At 26.5% G+C, this 19,330-nt stretch overlaps 1 protein-coding gene across 1 annotated transcript in view; it reads left to right on the top strand.

The window, feature by feature from the left end:
• The window catches only part of bma (SCY1-like protein bma), a gene marked incomplete at its 5' end in the record, with an annotated part of 221,217 nt that extends 207,560 nt beyond the window's left edge, over positions 1-13,657 (top strand). Inside the window, one exon of the mRNA XM_067044709.1 lies at positions 6,329-13,657. Within this exon, the coding sequence (XP_066900810.1) occupies positions 6,329-6,355 (27 nt within the window). The remainder of the gene's footprint in view (positions 1-6,328) is intronic.
• Positions 13,658-19,330: the final 5,673 nt, after the last annotated feature.

Below are 19,330 nucleotides of genomic sequence, written 5' to 3'. Positions count from 1 at the left end.
TAATAATAAAACGAGAAAAACACAAAACGAATTAGTGCAAACATAGAACTATTATTTTAACATTTCAAAAAATGTAAAGACACTAAACAGAAAACTATGCAACATAAATGAAATGGGTGGGAACTACATTTTGAAATAATTTTTATGCTTGGTTGAGATACTGTCTGTAATTAGTCCTGGAGTCAATTTAAGAGATGAGGTACTCTACATCAAAAGGCCTCGACAATATATGTTTAATAGGTGAGGCAAGCTGGATAGGAGGTGAATCTACAGGGAGATCGTCAAGGTTTACGGTTATTAGCTGTAAATCCCTGCTGGATGGTAACTCCATTTCATAAGGTATTCACTTATGGTTATTTAGGGAAAAACCAGTCCTAAAGTTATTTGCTTTAGGTCCTTACAGAAACAGATTCTACTCTCTACAAGGTATTCGCTTATAGTCCAGAGAGTAGCTATTACAAGTATTTGCTGTATATCCTAGCGAAAGGCCAGAGACCTATCGAGTACAGAGCTACCCAAAGTTTTCTATACTTGTTAATGTTTTATAAATTATTAAAGTAATTTTTAGGCTGGTCACAGTCTTCCATTTCAGCTTGTTCATGAGATAAAGTAGTACTGCTAGTACTAAGAATGAAATGCTCCCAATTGCCTGAAACTAAAGAAATGCTTCCAATTCCATTCAATATCTCAAAATAATGGTAATATATAACATCCTATCAAGTCAATCCTTATACTTGGTTGGAAAGGATTACCAAATTATAAATACATTTTTTTTTATAAAACTGTACCGTATTATAGTTCTGAATAGGTCTATGGGTTTAAATCAGGCCTTGCGTTAAAGTTATCACTATTTTTAGTGATTTCTTTATAAAAATCTATGACAGTAATAGGGGAAAATTTGAATAAAACATTTTTATTCTTTTATTGCTATTAAAATACACATTTAGGGTTCTTGAAATGTAAATTATGAATATTAACTTTTTTCCTACCAAGAATGCAACAGTATAACAAAGTCGCAAGCAAGCTCTTACAATTGGAAAATATCTTGTGGTGTTGGCTTTTCTCATTCGAATCAGATGTATCAATTTTTTCCTGTTTCTTCCTTTATTTATTCATATTGCTAACAATGACAACTGTTTATTTTTCAAATTAACAAAATTTAAGGTTCTTTAAAGGAAGATTTTCTGAAAATTCGGCATTTAAACCTTTTTAAACTATTTCAGTGAGGATAAAACCTAACTGATATTATAGACCACTTAATTTCTTATTGATTCACAATGTTTAATCTGAATCATTTGTGCCGATTTTTAGAAAATCGAAAAAAAAGAAGTGAAAAATCGATTCTATAAAGTATGTACAACTTCTGATTGATTGATTTTAGAGGAAAAGTAGCTGTCATTTTCTAGGCTTGTAAGTATGTAACTTAAATTTCCCACGACTTCATTTTTGAGCTAGGTTGTTCACACACACTAATCATTTTGCAAGCCTTGGTTATTTAGACTCAAGGGACCTCAAAACTTGTATTATTTCCACTAAAAACTGGATTTCTCAATTTTTCATACTTTCCCTTACTAAATATTTCATATATGTAACTGAAAGTAAAAATTTCATAATAACAAAAATCAAATAAGTTTCTAAAAGGTATGTGCTACATCTGTAAATTAATTTGAAAATTGACTGTAGTATAAAATTTCAACCATTAATACTATGAAAAATATCAATAAAAATAGTAACAAACACTAAGTATCCGAATTTAAAATAATGGTTCGCACCATCAGTATTGATTTTAAATTCTAGTTTTAAAAATTTTAAATAATAAAAGATGAATCCAATTGTGTGTTAATTAAAAAATACATTGTTGAATCAATAAAATTAGATGCCAATAAACTATAAATTTTTATCTTGACTTTTTAAAAAAATAATTCAATTACTTTTTGAATCCATGAAACCAGAGATGCAATGTATTGCTAAAATTATAATTTAGAACCACGGTTTTAAAAATTTTAATTCTTGATTTGAAAAATTGTATTCTTGATCCTTAACAATTTACTCTTATTTTTTAAGCATTTAATTATTAGTAGAAAGTCCAAAATGCTTTCTTACCCTGTTGTGATGGATTCCGAAGTAGTTCCATAGCTTTGCCTTGTTTCTTGACTGTACTTCCCTTAATCTTTGAGCGAGAGAGCTTTTAGTTAACTTTATAAAAGAGGAGTATCCATTAATTTTCTTATCCAACTGACTTGAAAAGATTAAGTGAACCCAGTTGGCTATCTTATTTCCTATAAATGTTCGTATATATATAAGTGCTTCACTTGGCTTTGCTTCTTATTTTAGATAAGGTTTTAATTAATTGTAATTTCAAGTTTGAAAATTAGCATCGAAATGGTAATTACAATTGAAAATCAAAGTGAAAATCATCTGCAGTCAGAGATTGACAAAACCTGTAAATATTCTATCAACATTCAGTGATTTGACTAATTTTCAGTAGTCATTATGTAGGAAAATGTATTGGTGTTTTACTTAAAATATTACCACTGCTATAATATCAACCAACTTCTGTGAAAAAAAAAATAATACAGATCATAAATAATATCTTTTATGAATTTTTTAGATCTCTGTGATGTCATCATATAATAGTAACTAAATAATTTAAATTTATTGAATATTTTACTTGAATGTATACATTAATAGAAAATTTAAAAAATGCAAATTTGTTTATCTTTTTTAACTTTCACAGCTTAATTCCATCAACTTTTATTTCTTAGTAGACACCAGCCATATTTACACCATAAATTATTCGCTTACCTATTTGCTTTGATGGATCAGCATTAGAGCTTAACTATATATCTTCAAATTAAAATGTTTGAAATATATAGCTAGTAATTAGTAGCTTTAGTTGTTTCAGACACTTCTGTCACCAAGCAGTGCTAGTCTTGAGTCTCCCAGTGTCAGAAACTATCCTGGGGGACATTGGAGTGAATAAAATCAGTATAGTAAGGAAATAAGATTTTTAAATTATTTTGTCCACCCAAGTTTGAAACCCCATTATGAGTTAAATGAAGTATTTTTGGAAAGTAGAGTAATTACTATGAACCATTCAAAGATCAAACATGGATCTTATGACTTAACCCTTTTTCTAATCCTGCATGTAATTCTCAATTTATTCTTTCCATGAACACTGCCATCCTTTTGAAACCCATTTTAGTTACCTAAGCTGTTGAAAACCCCTTAAATACAATTGATGTGTTACATTAAACAGGGTATAATAACCAAGTTTAAAAATAATTTACACCATAAAGTTTCACTTAATCATTGATTCAGAATAGAATAAATTTTTAAAAAGTAAAACATACACTGAATATTTACAGGTTCAATTCATATTTAATGTGTTTTTAGAATGTATACTTCATTGTATTTACCATTTTGAAGTCAATAGGATATAAATTGCGGAATGCCTTTGTCAATGTTCTCTTTGCAAATTAAATTGATGCCATCAGCAGGGAATGGAGTTTAGAATAGATTATTCTACATCAGAAAATACAAATAAAATGGGAACCTTTATGGTTACTCAAGGAATTTTAGTTTAAATTATTAATTAAAGTTGTCAGACTAATTGAGTCAGTTTGGTTACTGATCAATTATTATGATACTTTTTGAACCAAAAAACATTTATAAAATAATTTTTCATGTATTTATTTTATAATTGCTGATGAACTAATTGTTTTCTAAATAATTCCTGAAAGATTGTTTTTCATTCATCATATTTCTAGTTAAACATTAAACAGACAAAATCAGTTAAATAAAGCGTAAAAACACTTTTTGATGAGGGGGTTAGAAATGTTTTGTAACTTTTAATGGTTTTTATATTTTGTAATAGTGTTAATTCTGGACCAAACTGTAAAAATGAAAAACACTTGTTGGTTCTTAAAACCTGGAGGGAAGCAGCCGAATGTTTTATCAAACTATTAAACTATAAGCCAAAATCAGGCAAAAAAAAAAGAGTTTAAAAAAATAACTTGGTCTCTTCCAAGACCCATTCAGATTTCCTTCAAATGAATATTTAGATTTATTATTTGATTTACCATATTATTATCATTATAATTTTTAAAAAAGATTTATAAGATTGCCTTTAAAAAGATATTTTAATTTAATGATTTTTCAGACAATTGGGCCTCATCATATAAACACCTTCATTTAGCTATCACCATTATCCTTATCAAATGATACTAATATTATCTCCTTTGGTTAAGCCCGCTTTCATGGCATTAGTTATATGATTTTGTGCTGTAAAAAGTTTTGAAAGAAAATAGAATATTTCAACCATAAAAATATTTCATTTAGGGTCATCAAATCTATCTAGTACATTATCTATTCAGTTTTTGAATTATTTGCCTAGGCTATTCAATAAAAATATACCTTGTACTCAAAATGATTTTAATTATTAAAAATCAAAACAGTTCTATTTGATTTTGGAAGAGTTATTTAGAGGTAAGAGGTTATTCTTTTCTTGAAAAAGTTGTCAAGATGAATCACCAGACTTTACTACAATCCTTTTAACCAAGGTTCTGACCAAACTAAATGAAAATATTTTCAAAAAATTTATTCGAAATCTTATTAAAGCAATAATACACTGAATAAAATCCTGCAATAAATAAAAGAGGATGAAATGCCTATTAATCATTCAATTTATATATTTATTAATTTTTTTGTAACTTTAACTCTTGATTTTTATCGGTCACAATGTTAACAAAACTCAGCAAATTTTAGGTCCATGTGAAAAACAGTGACATGTCAGATATGGGTAATAAACAGTACCCAGCAGCACCTGTTTTTTATCTCCATTTTATTCAGGATATGAACTGTTGCTGAATCAGTCTTATTGCTTTGTAGACTGTAGAATATTACCAAATCGTTGATAAAGTGTCCCTTATGTGCTGTCTGATAATTGGTAAGTGCAAATCAGCACATAGTTTTGTATGTTATATATCACAGTACTTTTGATATATATTAATAATATTTATATTATCCTGAAAAAAATCAGGAAAAAAGGAAAGATTGAAAGATGAGTATGGTAATATCATCTTGAGTTTTAAGAGAAGACAAAATTGATGAATTTTTAAACTTCTTATGTTAGTGAACATCTGAACTTGTCAACGTTTCCTCAAAAGGTTTGTTCCTTTGAATAATATGTTCAAGAAGAAGGTTTGTTCCTTCGAAGAATATGTTCATGATGAATTCTGGCAGTGTTTTCCAGTTCTTCCCGTGCCATTTTCTTATTACTGATGGAAATGTCCTAGTTGCTGTGTTCCCCTTGAAATCAATCTTTTCCAAAAGATTCTACAAGTGCAGTTTAGTACCTATCATTATAAACATATCTCCATAATATTAAGATATATATATATTGAAAAGCTCAGAGGGTTTGTCCAATCATCATTTTTGGACTTTCATTTCCTCTTTTATTGTTTTCTCTAATTATCCTTTTTTTTTTTAATGTTTTCATTATTCACTACCCTAGATATTTACTATTTCTAACATAGATAAAAGGCATTTGATTACAAAAAATTGCATATTTTTTTCTTTTAGGCAGATAGACAATAAATTAGATTTAAGCTCTTTAAAAAGTAGCGATTTGATGCTTTCATAAACTTACATGCAGTTTGGTGCAAATTCATATATGGCTCTCCACACATTGTAAAGCTATTTGAGACCTCTTAAACTTTAGTAATTATCTTTTCAATATCTTTCTTTGGCCCACTATCTAGGCATTTGCATGATATTGAAATATTTTAAATATTTAAAAAAAAACAAAAAAACAAGAGATTATAGCAACTCTATGATTAAATAATTAATTTATTTTAGATCATGAAACAATCAAATATTATATTTTCTTCATAACTGATACCTGCAGTTCATCCTTTTCATGTAGTTTACGCATAAATAAAAATTGTACATACACGTAAAAACCTGCAAGAGATAAATTTTCAACATATTTGGTTTATCCATCCTTTCCTGTTTGTGGCCCCTTTGATAATTTTGTTCATGTATTTATATATAATATACTTTTAATATAGTGAATACTTGAACAATTCGTATAATTACAGCATCTATTGAAATTCATGTAATATTAAATTTAATTTATTATAATTTAATTACTACTGTAAATATTTTATACCATATTTACTTGACAATCTTTGTTTTCTACAGAAAAAAAGATTCATTAAGTTTTAAAAACAGCAAAAAAAAAAAAAAAAAGATAAATATTGATATTTCTTTAATAATATGCTCTATTGATTACTTCTGCTACTTAAATATTTACACAATTTTACAGTATCAGCTATTTTCTGGAAGATCTTAAGTCTCTAAATAAAGGAAGGACTCAACATCAAGTAGAAGCAGAATTGAAAAACATCAACCTCTAAGGGCTTCTTCATTAATCCTCCTTGCCTTCTACCAATAATAGCTTAGGAAAAAAAATAGTATGCATCAGAAATGTTTTACTTCCACCGAAAACATCTATTAATTAGTGTTGCCATCAGTTTCAATTAAAGTATGTATATTATGTTTATGGATTAGCTCCATCTTAGCAGAACTGAGGTAGACACCAAAGCCTTTATCAATGTAAAAAGAATTTAATAATGTAATGTATACAAAAATGTATTTTTGCATTTGTACAAAAAAAAAGAAAAAAAAAGTCAATTGCATGTAATATAAGCTTTTAATCATGAATAATTTTAAAATAATTTATTGTATATTAAAATGGTTGATTAAAATTTATTCTAAATAATTCTTATGAAGCATGGCAGTTCTAGTTTATCTAATGAGAAAAGTTATTTTAAAATATAAATTGTCGACTGCTGTTATTTATGGTATATTAAATTTTTAAAAATGTATTTGTCGGGAATAATAAATTACTCTTTCAAAACTTCAGTCCAACTTAATTAAATAAAATATTTCATGTTATTTGTAGTTTATATATAGGGAGTATTCTTCAATATAGGATGTGATTCCGCATTGGCTGTGAATGATTAATCTCTTTGTGTTGTTTTTTAAATGAAAAATAAAGTAGTTACTTTTAAATCTTTGTTAACAAATTAATCATGACAGGTTTTACTGTATTGGGTTAGGAGACTCTCTGATAAAAGGATTGTAGTATTGTACCCGATTAACTTCCTGATTAAGAATGATTAGCTGTTATAGAATTAAACCAATTACTTTTATTGAAATTAGAGAATTTTTATTAATCTAGCTGCAGAAAAGGCATTTTTAATGCAAGAAAATATTTCATACAGTTCATTGATGTAAATTAATCCTTAATCAGAAAACAATATATGAAAGTTAATTTTTATTATTATTTTACAACGTAATTGTTGATCAATAGAGATATATAAATTTTATAGGCAATATTTTGTTTTGAAAATAATTTCTTTTATTTTCAAATAAATAAATAAAATAATTCTGTTTAAACTAATTTTAAATTTATTTAAAATTTAAAGAAAAGTTGATTACACATTTAAGGTTAGAATACTTAGTTACTTTTATGTCACATTTTAACAATAAAATGTATCTTAAGGAATCAGAGTTAATAATACTAACAAATCCTTTAAGGAATAACTTTTCAAACTGTAAAACTGTCTTGATAGAAGGTTTCTAAGATGCATTTGGCCAACGGTATTAAATGGAAAAATTCCAACATTATTTTATTTTATATTTATTCTAATTAAATTATTAAAAATACAATTAAAATTTATTAAATGTTGATTTGAAACCATAAATGTATCTATAACAAAGGGAAAAGATAAATGCATATTCCCACATCTGCCATTCCAAGAGATCTGGAAAAGTGAAGAATAAAAAAAAAGGAGTAGATAGATTTGATATTGATTAACATGTAACTATTATTTAAAACCAAATCAAACATTATAATATTTTTTAAATTATCTATGTTTTGAAACACTTGATAAAGAGTTTATGTTTTGTTAAATATGTTTTTAACAAATCTTTTTTTTTTAAACAACTATCCAGTTCCTGTAAAATAGACATTTTACAGCTGACATTTAATGTAGACTAGAACTGTCCTTATTCCTAAAAAAATGTGGATGTAATCAATCATTTTATGCTATTTCATTTCAAATATTTATCTTCCTTAATTTTCTTAACATAAGAAATACTAAAAGAAAAAAAAATTAAACATTAATATTGTAGCTGAAGGAGCACTAATTTTTCATTTCTTACAATCATAAAATTTGCAATAAAGTTTTTCACTGGCATAATGGATAGGAATCTTAGTATGTAAACAATAATGTTTAAATAGAACCATGATTAAAGAAAAACATTAAATTAATATTCATAATTATTCCATTATTTTAGTGCCTTCAAGTGATACATTGCAATAGGGGTAAAATATTTTTGTAGAACTGAATTTCTTTTAATGATTGCATATCATTACTTAAACCTATTTTTTAATTCAACGAGACTGTGACTGAGCAACTGATGTTGCATTTAATATTATTCGAGTTGCAATAGATAATCTTTTGTTAAAAATCTTTAAATACACAGTTGATAACTATTGTGATTCTTGTCCAAAATATTCTTATACTTTGAAATCTAATAAATTAAGAAGAATTGATAAATTATTATTATCTTTAATATATTAGAAAGTAATTTTATATGTTATAATATTTATATAATTACATTTATATGGTTTCTTTATATTATAACAATTTTTTTTTTTATTTCATGGTGTATGTGACAATCTGTAATACTGTTGTCATGAGACTATCTCAAAAAGACAATCTGAAGTAATAACTGAACTTAGTTATGTTGTGAGCTATGAATGGGGAATGATTATTCTATAATATTGAGCCTTGCTTTACTTAATTTATAATCCTAGAAATCTAAAATTATGACCATAAAAATTCAAAAGCATATGTAGGTAGGTCATTTTAAAAGGCCAAATTGAGCAGACCAAAGTATTATGTGAAAATTTTATAATATTTCATATCAAAGAGGTTAATCCAAAGAAATTAACCAATTTATCTTACTAATTTAATAGAAAGATTTTAATTAGTCTTCAATTTTTTCTTTAAACTGACTTTGATTAATGTGTTAATTAAACTTAGAAACATAAAGATAACCTTTCAAATTACTATATAGTTGTATTTAAAATATTTTTTGAAAATTCGGATTTATTTAAAATATTAAATAAAAATGTATAGCATTTAATTTGAATGTTAAAGCTCACACCTGACTGAACGTAAATGAAGCAGTAGAACTTAAAATTATGAATTAGAAATGAAGGTGCCAATCATTTGAAACATAAATCAAAGATTTAATTTTCTTACAAAATTGCCGGAGTAAGCATTTGTTATACTTATCTTGGATTTGATTATTATAGATATCAATTAAGTTAAAACATCAGTAGTATATTCTGGCACATTATTACATAATGGATCTTATTCTGTTTGATCATGTTAATAAGTAAAGGTTTATAATTTAATAGAAATATTTCCTCTTTACGTGTATTTTCACATTTGATTTATTGTAAACTTGTCCAATGAGATATATTCAGAAACCAAATTTCTTTCCTGGTTTATAAGACATAAGCTGGGTAAAGTAGAAATGTAAAATACTATTACCCTTGTATATTGACTATTTACATAATTTAAAAATAGAGTAAATATTATTTGAAATTATCAAACTGAAATAATTTTTATTTTAATATTATTATTCTTTGACAGCCAATCAGTCTTTATTTGCAATTAGGGCTCTGTGCCTCATTTAGTATAATGTTAAATGTATCACATAATTCAATTATTAGTGGTAACAATTATCCATGATTAATTAGTGATAACCAATAATCAAATATTTGATGTTTCCCATTATCATCAAGTTGTCGAAGTTCTATGAAAGGAACTGTGATAATTTATGTTTGTATTGAGTCCAATCTAACCCAGTACTGATTGTGCCCTTCCATAAGTCACAGGTGGTTGCACATGGGTATTTTACTCACTTATCAGTTTTCAAATTATATATTATTTAATTCACAAATTTCAAATAACATTAAATTTTAATTATTATTTGTATATAAGTACAAATAATAATTAAGTAGTACATAGGAATGCATCAAAGAAGGAGGCCAAGAAACTGTTAAAAGTTGAAATTTTATTAAACATGAATTTATTCAATTATTGTTTTATTTTAAATAATTAAAAAGATTGAATTTTATGAATATGCCATATTACAGATACTCTTTAAATTTTTTAACTAAAACTTCAAATGGGTATTAGAAGTTTGTAAAGTATTATTTCAGTAGACTGTTAAAGTCTTGATATTAAGCCAAGCCAAAAGCCCTTATTGTCTGTTTCATATTGTTAATGTTTCATATTTTTTATGTTCCTATTGCAATAACTATAAAATAAATTCAAAATGAGTTAAATGGGTACTTTTTGAAAATATAAATAATATAATAAGACACATTTATTTTATCAGTTTTGCCAATTGAAAATTAATAAATAAAGTATTAAATGTACAGAGTACCATCAATAACTAATATTTTACCAGAATATACTATTGAACAATTCTTTTTTCTTTAAGAACACAAATAAACCTGATTTATTTGGGTGATGGTTCAAAGAAAGTTATCAAACATCATCAGTTATCAATTGTTATTAAATAATTATTTTATAGGATATTTCCTATCTCACTATTAGTTTATGAATGATTTAACACATTTTTAATAACTTTTCTATCAGAATGAAAAATGATAATTTATCATTAATAATAATAATATAATATAGTAATTATTTCCTTTTACACTAAATTATTTCCTACACTAAATAAATAATTTTTCAGAAAAGATTTTGGTACTTTTTTTTTTTACTATGATTCATTAAAATTATAAATACATATATTTTTAAAAGGCCCACTTAAAACCCCTTCTACATGTTTATAACATGTATTTTTATCAGAATAGACAGCATTATAAGTGATTAAAAAAAACACATTTATTTACAAAAATATTGAAATAGATGGAATACTGATGAAGGAACTAGTTATTTCGCATTCTGAGATAAAACCAAGTTTTTGAAACAACATTTCTTTGTTTACAATTTTCCAAAATGTATAGATATCTGTTGTGAAAAGAGTAAACTTAAGCTAAACAAAATATGAGAGCTCCCAGTTTATTGAAAAATTAAATGTTACCATATTATATAAATATTTGTAAATGGAATTGATGTTTGTGTTACAATAGGTGTTATGTGTCAAAGATTCAGTGTTTCTTGTTGTTGTATATCATATGTAAGAATATAATTTTATTCTTGTTCTAAAAAAAAATCATGATGTGTTTAGTTTGTGTGTAATGGCCAGCAATGTCTAAAATGGCCTAGCCTAATCTTTCATTGATGTCAATCCAGGCCTAAGATGCCTGTTGTTTTATTCCGATATAAATGGGCTGGAAAATGTTATCAACATTGTTAAACATTTATCAGTATTTTGTATAATATCCTCTTAGGCCTACATTGTTAATTATCAAATATTTTATTATTACTATTTAATAGCTTGTCAAATAATTGTAATTAAAATATGAATTAGGGCATATCCAGAACAGTACTTTATGATTATCGGATTGATTTATTTACAGTATCATAATAATCAAAGTTGTGATTAATTTAATTATATTTTAAATTTCAAAACATAACTCTTGGCCACACTAAGTAGTCTTGTTGAAATAAATGGGTAAAAGGGGTATAACAATAGAATACATTTATAATATTAATGAAGATACAAATATTCCAAACTAAAGTTTACGATGACAAACAATATTGACATCATGTAAAGTTTGATTAGTGAATAATGTAGTATGCCATTTTCATTGTAAATAAGTCAACTAAAAAAAAAGTCATAAAATATAGATGTTATTTTCAGTATTTTCCTTCTATATATGTATGTATGTGTTTAAAAAATAATTTGGAATATATTATATAAAAAATGAAATATGTATAAATATATCATTATATAACCATCATGATATGATTTTAATAGTTACCTCTAGGCAATTAATACGTAATACACCAAACCATTTTTTCTTCATTTACGAAAGCATTATTATTAATTCACTTAACATCTAGGCAACCTATCAGTTTTTAAATTAATAAACTCTAGTGTCTATATATTTTTAATATGCAGCAATAAAACTGCAGTTAAAAAACTCTTATTTATTAATAATTATTAATTAGATTATATTTAGAATTTAGATTAAGGTAATAAATTAAGATATAAATAAATATTTTGAAATGTTATGACCCAATCCAATTAGTAAAATGATTTTGTCATAAAATTTATTATGTTATTAAAATGTTTTTGTTGTGAATTTAATATAATTTTTTGCTCAATTTTTATTATTGTTAAGTTACAAAGTTTTTTGCCAAATGGCATAATGAAAATTAATTGCTACAAGACAATCGAATATTAGAGTTGCGGACAACAGTCTTAAAAAAGCAACAAAGGCTTAAGGTTAAATACTAAATTTGGTCTTGTAGTCACACTTCTGATGACTTTGAACTATTCTTGTACTAAAAAACTACATTTCTGTTTCACACTAATAGCAAACTATAAATCTGTACTTGGCAACTTGACAATTTATGTATTTTGAAGTCACATTTTTGTTTCATTACATTGTTTTTAAGCAAATTAATCCTTAGAACAGTAATAGTAATCTAAAATATACAAAACTAATTAGAAAATTAAAGGCAGAGTATATCAAATTCAAATTTCTGAATATTCAAGGAAAAAGAACTTGGAATTATTGAATTTAAGCAACTAACTGAGAACAACGGAAGAGGTTGATTCCATTTTCAAACAGTAGCAAAAATGTTAATGTAAATCATAGTGTTATTTTAAATAATAATAGAAGGAACAACATAGAACACAATTGAACTAAAATTAATAATTATGATTTCTTTTGTTATTACATAAAATCTTGTTCCACCTTTTCATGTCTCTTAAGCTCTTTTTCCTTGTTTATCAAATAAAAACTGTAATGAATAAACTAAATATAGCAATACAGATAATATATTAAAAATTATTTATAAGATCACATTATTTTTACCATTACAAAATAGTAGGTTAATCATAAAAACTGTACATGAAGTGTACTGTGTGATACTATATAATAAACATAGTGACAATTTAATTGATCAAACTACAATGGAGTGTAAAAAAAGTTGACATATGGCATAAAACTATTGTTTTTGTTTTGAATCTTGGTGTATGTATATGTATTTTTCAATAGCATATTTTGATGTCAATGAATAATCAATGTCAAAGTTGCTCTTCGTTTATGTAAATAGTCTCTTACTAAACTTATAATTCTATATTTTCTTCTTAAATTTTCATCTTGAATCAAATTTAAGTAAAACATGGTAAGAACATAAAATTTAAATTGATTATAACAAATGTAATAAAGCTTTAATTAGAACAATAAGAATCAGTAAAATACTGTTAATTAAACAAAAAATCATGTACCAAATATTATACTACGATATTATTAAGATAAAAATTTTGAATAAAGCCTATTTACTATTGTGAATAAGTATCTAACTCTTGTTACATTTCAACTAGTCTCGACTTCCTACTTTACAAAACTTGTTTCATATTTCTAATCTTGTTTAGTGTAAATATGTGTTAAAAGTAAATAAACTGCATGCAATAAATATATGTAAATAAAATGTATTAATAAAACATGAACTAATGGAAATTTAGAAATCTGATGATCCATAATATAAGTATTACATTAAATTTATTTATGAGCAGTTATGACAAACTCAAACAGTATCAGTGTATTAATATAAAATAGAAGAGTATAGACATTTATATATTATAATTGGTTTACCTAACCCATATGTTGTTATATTTTACCTGTCTGTGTCTAACCACTGGCATTTAGCACTTAAAATATCTGATATAATAAAAATCTTTAAAACCTGATTTATTTTAATTACCTGATATCAATTTCATTATCCAATATCACTCACTGAAAATAATTACAAATTCATCCTAAGGAATGGATTTGATCTGATGTCACTAACAAATAATTTATGAGTCAAAAATTACATTGAAATTATGAATTTTATAAAGTACATATTTATGAAGGGAGGAAGGGGGAGTAGCCCAGAGGCTCTGGTTTCCTAAAATCCATAATTTGGTAGAAATTAGAAATAGAAATGATAGAAAATTTATTTCAAGATCTGTCACCTTATTCACAACTGGGAAACCCTGGGTAAGCATAACCCTAAAGAGGGTACCTTGGCCATTTAATGAGTTAAGATAAAATCTTATGGTCAAGTGAAATTATATTATTTTCTTAAATAATCATGAGTCAAGGAACATTTAACATCAAGAACCAAACACAAGATCCTGCAATGTAGTCTCACTCACTATTATTATTTTATAATATTTTACAAAATATTTACTTTTAAAAATTCATGTTCTAGTAAAAAAATAAACAAAGAAATTTTTCATCATATTACATAACATAATTTATTATATCTTTAATAAAATCAAATTACAAGTTACTTTATCGTTAATCTCCAGGATAACACTAGGAAAATTGTCACTTTTTCCTCATCCAATCATTTTTCTCCGTACTTCAACTTAGTTTACAATGAGACTTCTGCTTTTCAGTGTACTCTTTAGAATTTTCAATTTTACTATTTTTGTTTGTAAATTAGAAGTTTAGTTCCTCATTTGTTCAAAATATGTAGGAGTTTGGCATATGTAACATTAAAATTCCATATATTTGTTTCATAACTCATTGAATTACTTACATAACTTCCAGTCATTATGATAGCTTCCGAAACTTTTTTTCAAAAAATATTCGTTCTTTAAGGAACAACCACTTTTAGTTAAATGGAGTTCAGTCAAATTCGCTCATTTATTTTAGGCTTCTGATTACAAATTTCAATTTTTTTTTTTATGTATAATTCTTTCTTAACGGAAGTAAAAAAAAAAATAAGTTGTACCCATTTTTTGCTATCAACTTTATTTTTTTTGACCCATTTTAAATTTAGTAGGAGTTGAAATTATAGAACGTTTCATCATAAACATACTGATATGTCCTGAAAGTTGTTCATTTATATTTTTGAGATCCTGCTTATGAAACTATATAACATAAATTTTTTCTGCTGAGACCTCAATTCAAGAACCAATGGTATCAGAAAAAAAATCATTAGAATTAAAATTGTATGTAATTTTTTCTTCTTAAATTTTGTATAAATGGAACATAAAGTTTTCATAGTTTTCAATTTATTTGCATAAAAATATATATACTAATTATCCTTTTTTTTTTTTACTTGATCAAAAATTTTATATAAAAATAACAAAATTATTTTATATCTTAATTTTTTTTAAATATTTTTGTTACGAGTTTTTTAATTTTTCCAGTAAACAAAAGATTCAGAATGTAATTCATACCGAGTTAATTAACTTAAAATCAAGCAGTAAATGACTAATTTACTAAAAAGGAACTAATTTTGAGAAAAAAAATTAAGACATTTAAGGTAATTAACTATTATATTATGTTCTCTTTCCTCTACTGCTGAGGGGTAGAGCTAGATTCGGGTCCAGGCAGAGTGTAAATATTGTAAATAAAAATAGTTGTTTAAGATATTATTTTACTTTATGTTTAAATTTGTTTTTTATTTCTTATTTTGTTATCATTTAAATTATATATTTGGAAATATGGTATGAATGAGCTCTAGAATCCCTTTTACCACTGTCTATAAATATAAGAGAGGATGTAATATTACACAATAAAAAATATACATATTTATTTTCACCATCTTCGAAAAAATAAAAACATCTGTTCCACTACAACCCATGAAGGGTCTGGGGTTCAGTACTTTGTAAGGAAGTACTGTTATTAGACCAACGGTTGTGCAAGGGAGTGATTTGGTCAGAATTACGCTCGACCACCATTATATCCGGCTGGGTGGACCTCAGTCCAGAACGTACAGAAAATATAGTCACGCAGCTTTGTTTTAATTTGAACATTTTTTATGCAGATGTTTTTGCTTGGAGGGGTGAAACGATGGGAAGAGTGGAAAAATCTCTCCAAAATAAAATGTGTCAAATCATATTTGAAAAATATTTGTGAGCCGAAGACAAAATCGTACAGAGGTTATTTTGGCATTGAGAAAAAGTTAGTTTTTACTGGTTTTCGGCTATTTTGTTTTAAATTATCCAACAAAAAAGATCTCGAGCCAAGTAAGTCTCCCATGGTTGCGGTCAAGCTTTTAATTATGTGGGACCACCACTTAATGAAAAAAGTCAATGCTGCAGGCCGGATTTGAACCGGCACCGCCAGGAGATCTCAGATCATTAAGACTGCGCCTATGCACCTAAGCTACGGACGGCCTCCCAACCGTAGGTGTAACCAGTAGTGCACAAATTGTAATTTTTCAAAAGCAATTTTGTTCCTTGAAATTTTTTTTCCCAATTTCTTCGACCACTTCCATTTTAATACCGTTCTTTTGATTTTTTTGACAGACCAATAAAAATTTCTTTACTTTCTCATAAAAATGAGCAGGTTTTGTGTTTCATTGATGTATGAAGTCAATGGCCTACTTGAAAAGAGTAACCAAAATAATGCGAGAACAATAACCAAATTAACTATTTTGAATCAGAATAGTATTTTATTTATAGGAAAAAGTGATTTTAATTGAATTCAGCACCCTGGATAACAAAGGGCTTCATGAGAACTAAAGAAGATTTAATCAATTTAGAAGTTTTTGCACAAAAACGGCACTTTCCTACCACTGTGCCAGTTTTTAGATATTCAAAGTAACTAATTTTAAATTATTTTTTTGAAAGTCCTGTATAATTTTAAAACTATTAATATTACCAAGAATTTATTTTTTAGCATCGAAATGTAATTAAAATGCTATTTAGAATATTTAATAACTTTCTTATATTCTGAGAAAATTTATATTAATGTCAGCTTTTCTGGAGCAATATTCTGGAGTAAATGGGTCAGACTCCATTACTTAATTAATTTTAGAAGTGCCGTCTCTTATAATTAAAATTAAAAAATTAATAATGAGCAATAAAATATAAGAGTTATAATAAAACGAAATAAAGTATTTTCGAAAAAGATGAAGGTCAGAGAAATCGGAGTAATTATAGTGAAAAGACCTTGTGAAGCTTCCTCATCGGCGGAGATTGATAATACCGAAGAATTAATTATTGTTATAGGCAATAACTCATCGAGCGGTGGCTGCTGCTTGCTATGGTGTTATACAAGGCCCCGTTGGTCAACGTCCAATCACTCTATTCGTTTCTCTCCTTATTTATTACAATATTTTACTAGCTAATATAATTTATTGACCGAATCAATTCAAATATTTGCAAATCGGCCTGTTGGTTATGTGTTCGAGCTGTCATCACTACAAATTACGGTATGACAGATGAGAGTGATATTTATATTTCATAATGTTTATAGTTTTTTTTATAAAATACTTGATTTTCTAGTGAGAGGATAGCTCATTGGTAAGGCATTGTGCTACAAACTCCAAGGACCCAGGCTATGCCAGATAATTATTTTCTCTTTCACTATTATCACGAGTCAGCCCTGTGGGTTCGGGAGCACTTCCGAGTCCACCCAGCCTATAATATAATATGAATATACAATTAATTGAGTGAAAATCTGGCGAGCCCGATTCTGACCAAATCACCTTCTTGCACAGCCGTTGGTATAGTAACAGTACTTCCTTACAAAGAACTGAACCCCTTCATGAATTTTAGCGGTACAGATGTAATATTTTTTTTTAACTTGATTATCTAATTTCTTTTTATTATTTTTTGGAATTTAGCACCTTAAATAAACGCAATTTAAATAAAAAACACAGCAAGTATATGTAATAATTCATAATGGCATACAAATATTTAAATACTATGTATTGATAGCACTGTAATAACATTTCTGCCCTAAAATTTTCTCGAGACCATCTTCTTCAGGTGCTTCGGAGGATTATCACGTATAGAAGAGGAAGTAGGGTTAGGAACTAGTGGGTTTGTGTGGTTAAAAATTCTATTATGGCAGGATTGGTATGTGATTCAGGCTAGATCAGTTCCATATAGTCTTTATGCATGGTTTTATTTCTTTCAAAGTAAGGAATATTAAGAATTATAAGTGGGATTTTGAATTGTAAGGATACTAGAGGAATTCGAAGGTTTAGTGGAGCCCCAAAACTCAACTCCGTATGTGTTGTAATAGACGGAATCGACGTACAGTTTACTTTCTTTTCAGTCTTGTGTGTGGATTCCAAGTCATTTGTTTGTCAAGATGTAGTCCAAAGTAGCGGATCTGTTCGACAGGGGTAAGGGGAATATTATCAAAGAATATTTTGGGGCAGTCAGTAGGTTTACATCAAAGATTAAAGTTGATTTGATGGAATTTATTTTAATCATCCAATTTTGATACTATTTTTCGAGGATTTTAACTTCGATTGGAGAAGTAAGGGGATAAAATTAGAGGGTTATTCTTTTATATATTACATTATTAGCATTTTGAGAACTTGAGTTCATTTTTCTTGGATGATTTTATTTGGGAAGTAGTAAGGAACATGGAGAATTTTGTGTTGCAACTAATAGATTAAAGAGAAATTTGATGATTTTGTGGAACCTCAAAGCTCAAATCCGTAAGAATAAATGAGGCTTGTAAATTATGAAAATCAGTCTTCCGTAAATAATTGAAGGTTTTAATCTTAATTTTTTAGCTCTAAATTTATTTTAAGTATGAATTAATGATAGCATTTTCACAAAATATTTTAATTTCACAACCCCAATTTTTATATTTATTTAATTTTTACTTCATAGAAAAGAATAAATACAATCTGCCACACATTAGGACATTAAATATTATTGTTCAAATATTCATTCGTACAATATATAAAATATTAGCAAAATAACAAAAAAGGAGGAAAAAAAAAAACATTTGATAACCATTGTAATCACTGAATTAAAAGAACAAAAATTGAATTTAAAATAATAATAAAAAAGAGACATATGAATAAAAGAAAATATCAAGATTTGTATTAATAAAAATATGGATATAATTATATTATTTTAATGTCTTGAGACAAGGTAATTATTTATTAAATAAATCAAAAATTTGTATCCTTTTTTGTCTCAACACTTTTTATTTTTCACAAGACCAACGTTTCGGCCATTCCAGCCAGCCTCAAGGACATCTTCAATTATAATTTCTTCCTCACATTAATTTAAAGTTACTTTTGCAGGCTATTCTGCCCAGGTCATTTCCTTTATTATAAGT

The sequence above is a fragment of the Halyomorpha halys genome, unplaced genomic scaffold (assembly GCF_000696795.3).
Source record: "Halyomorpha halys isolate HHAL.00 unplaced genomic scaffold, Hhal_1.1 Scaffold1166.1, whole genome shotgun sequence".
Taxonomy (NCBI): domain Eukaryota; kingdom Metazoa; phylum Arthropoda; class Insecta; order Hemiptera; family Pentatomidae; genus Halyomorpha; species Halyomorpha halys.
Note: the sequence above shows the minus strand (reverse complement) of the source record. Positions and strands in the feature narration are given on the sequence as shown.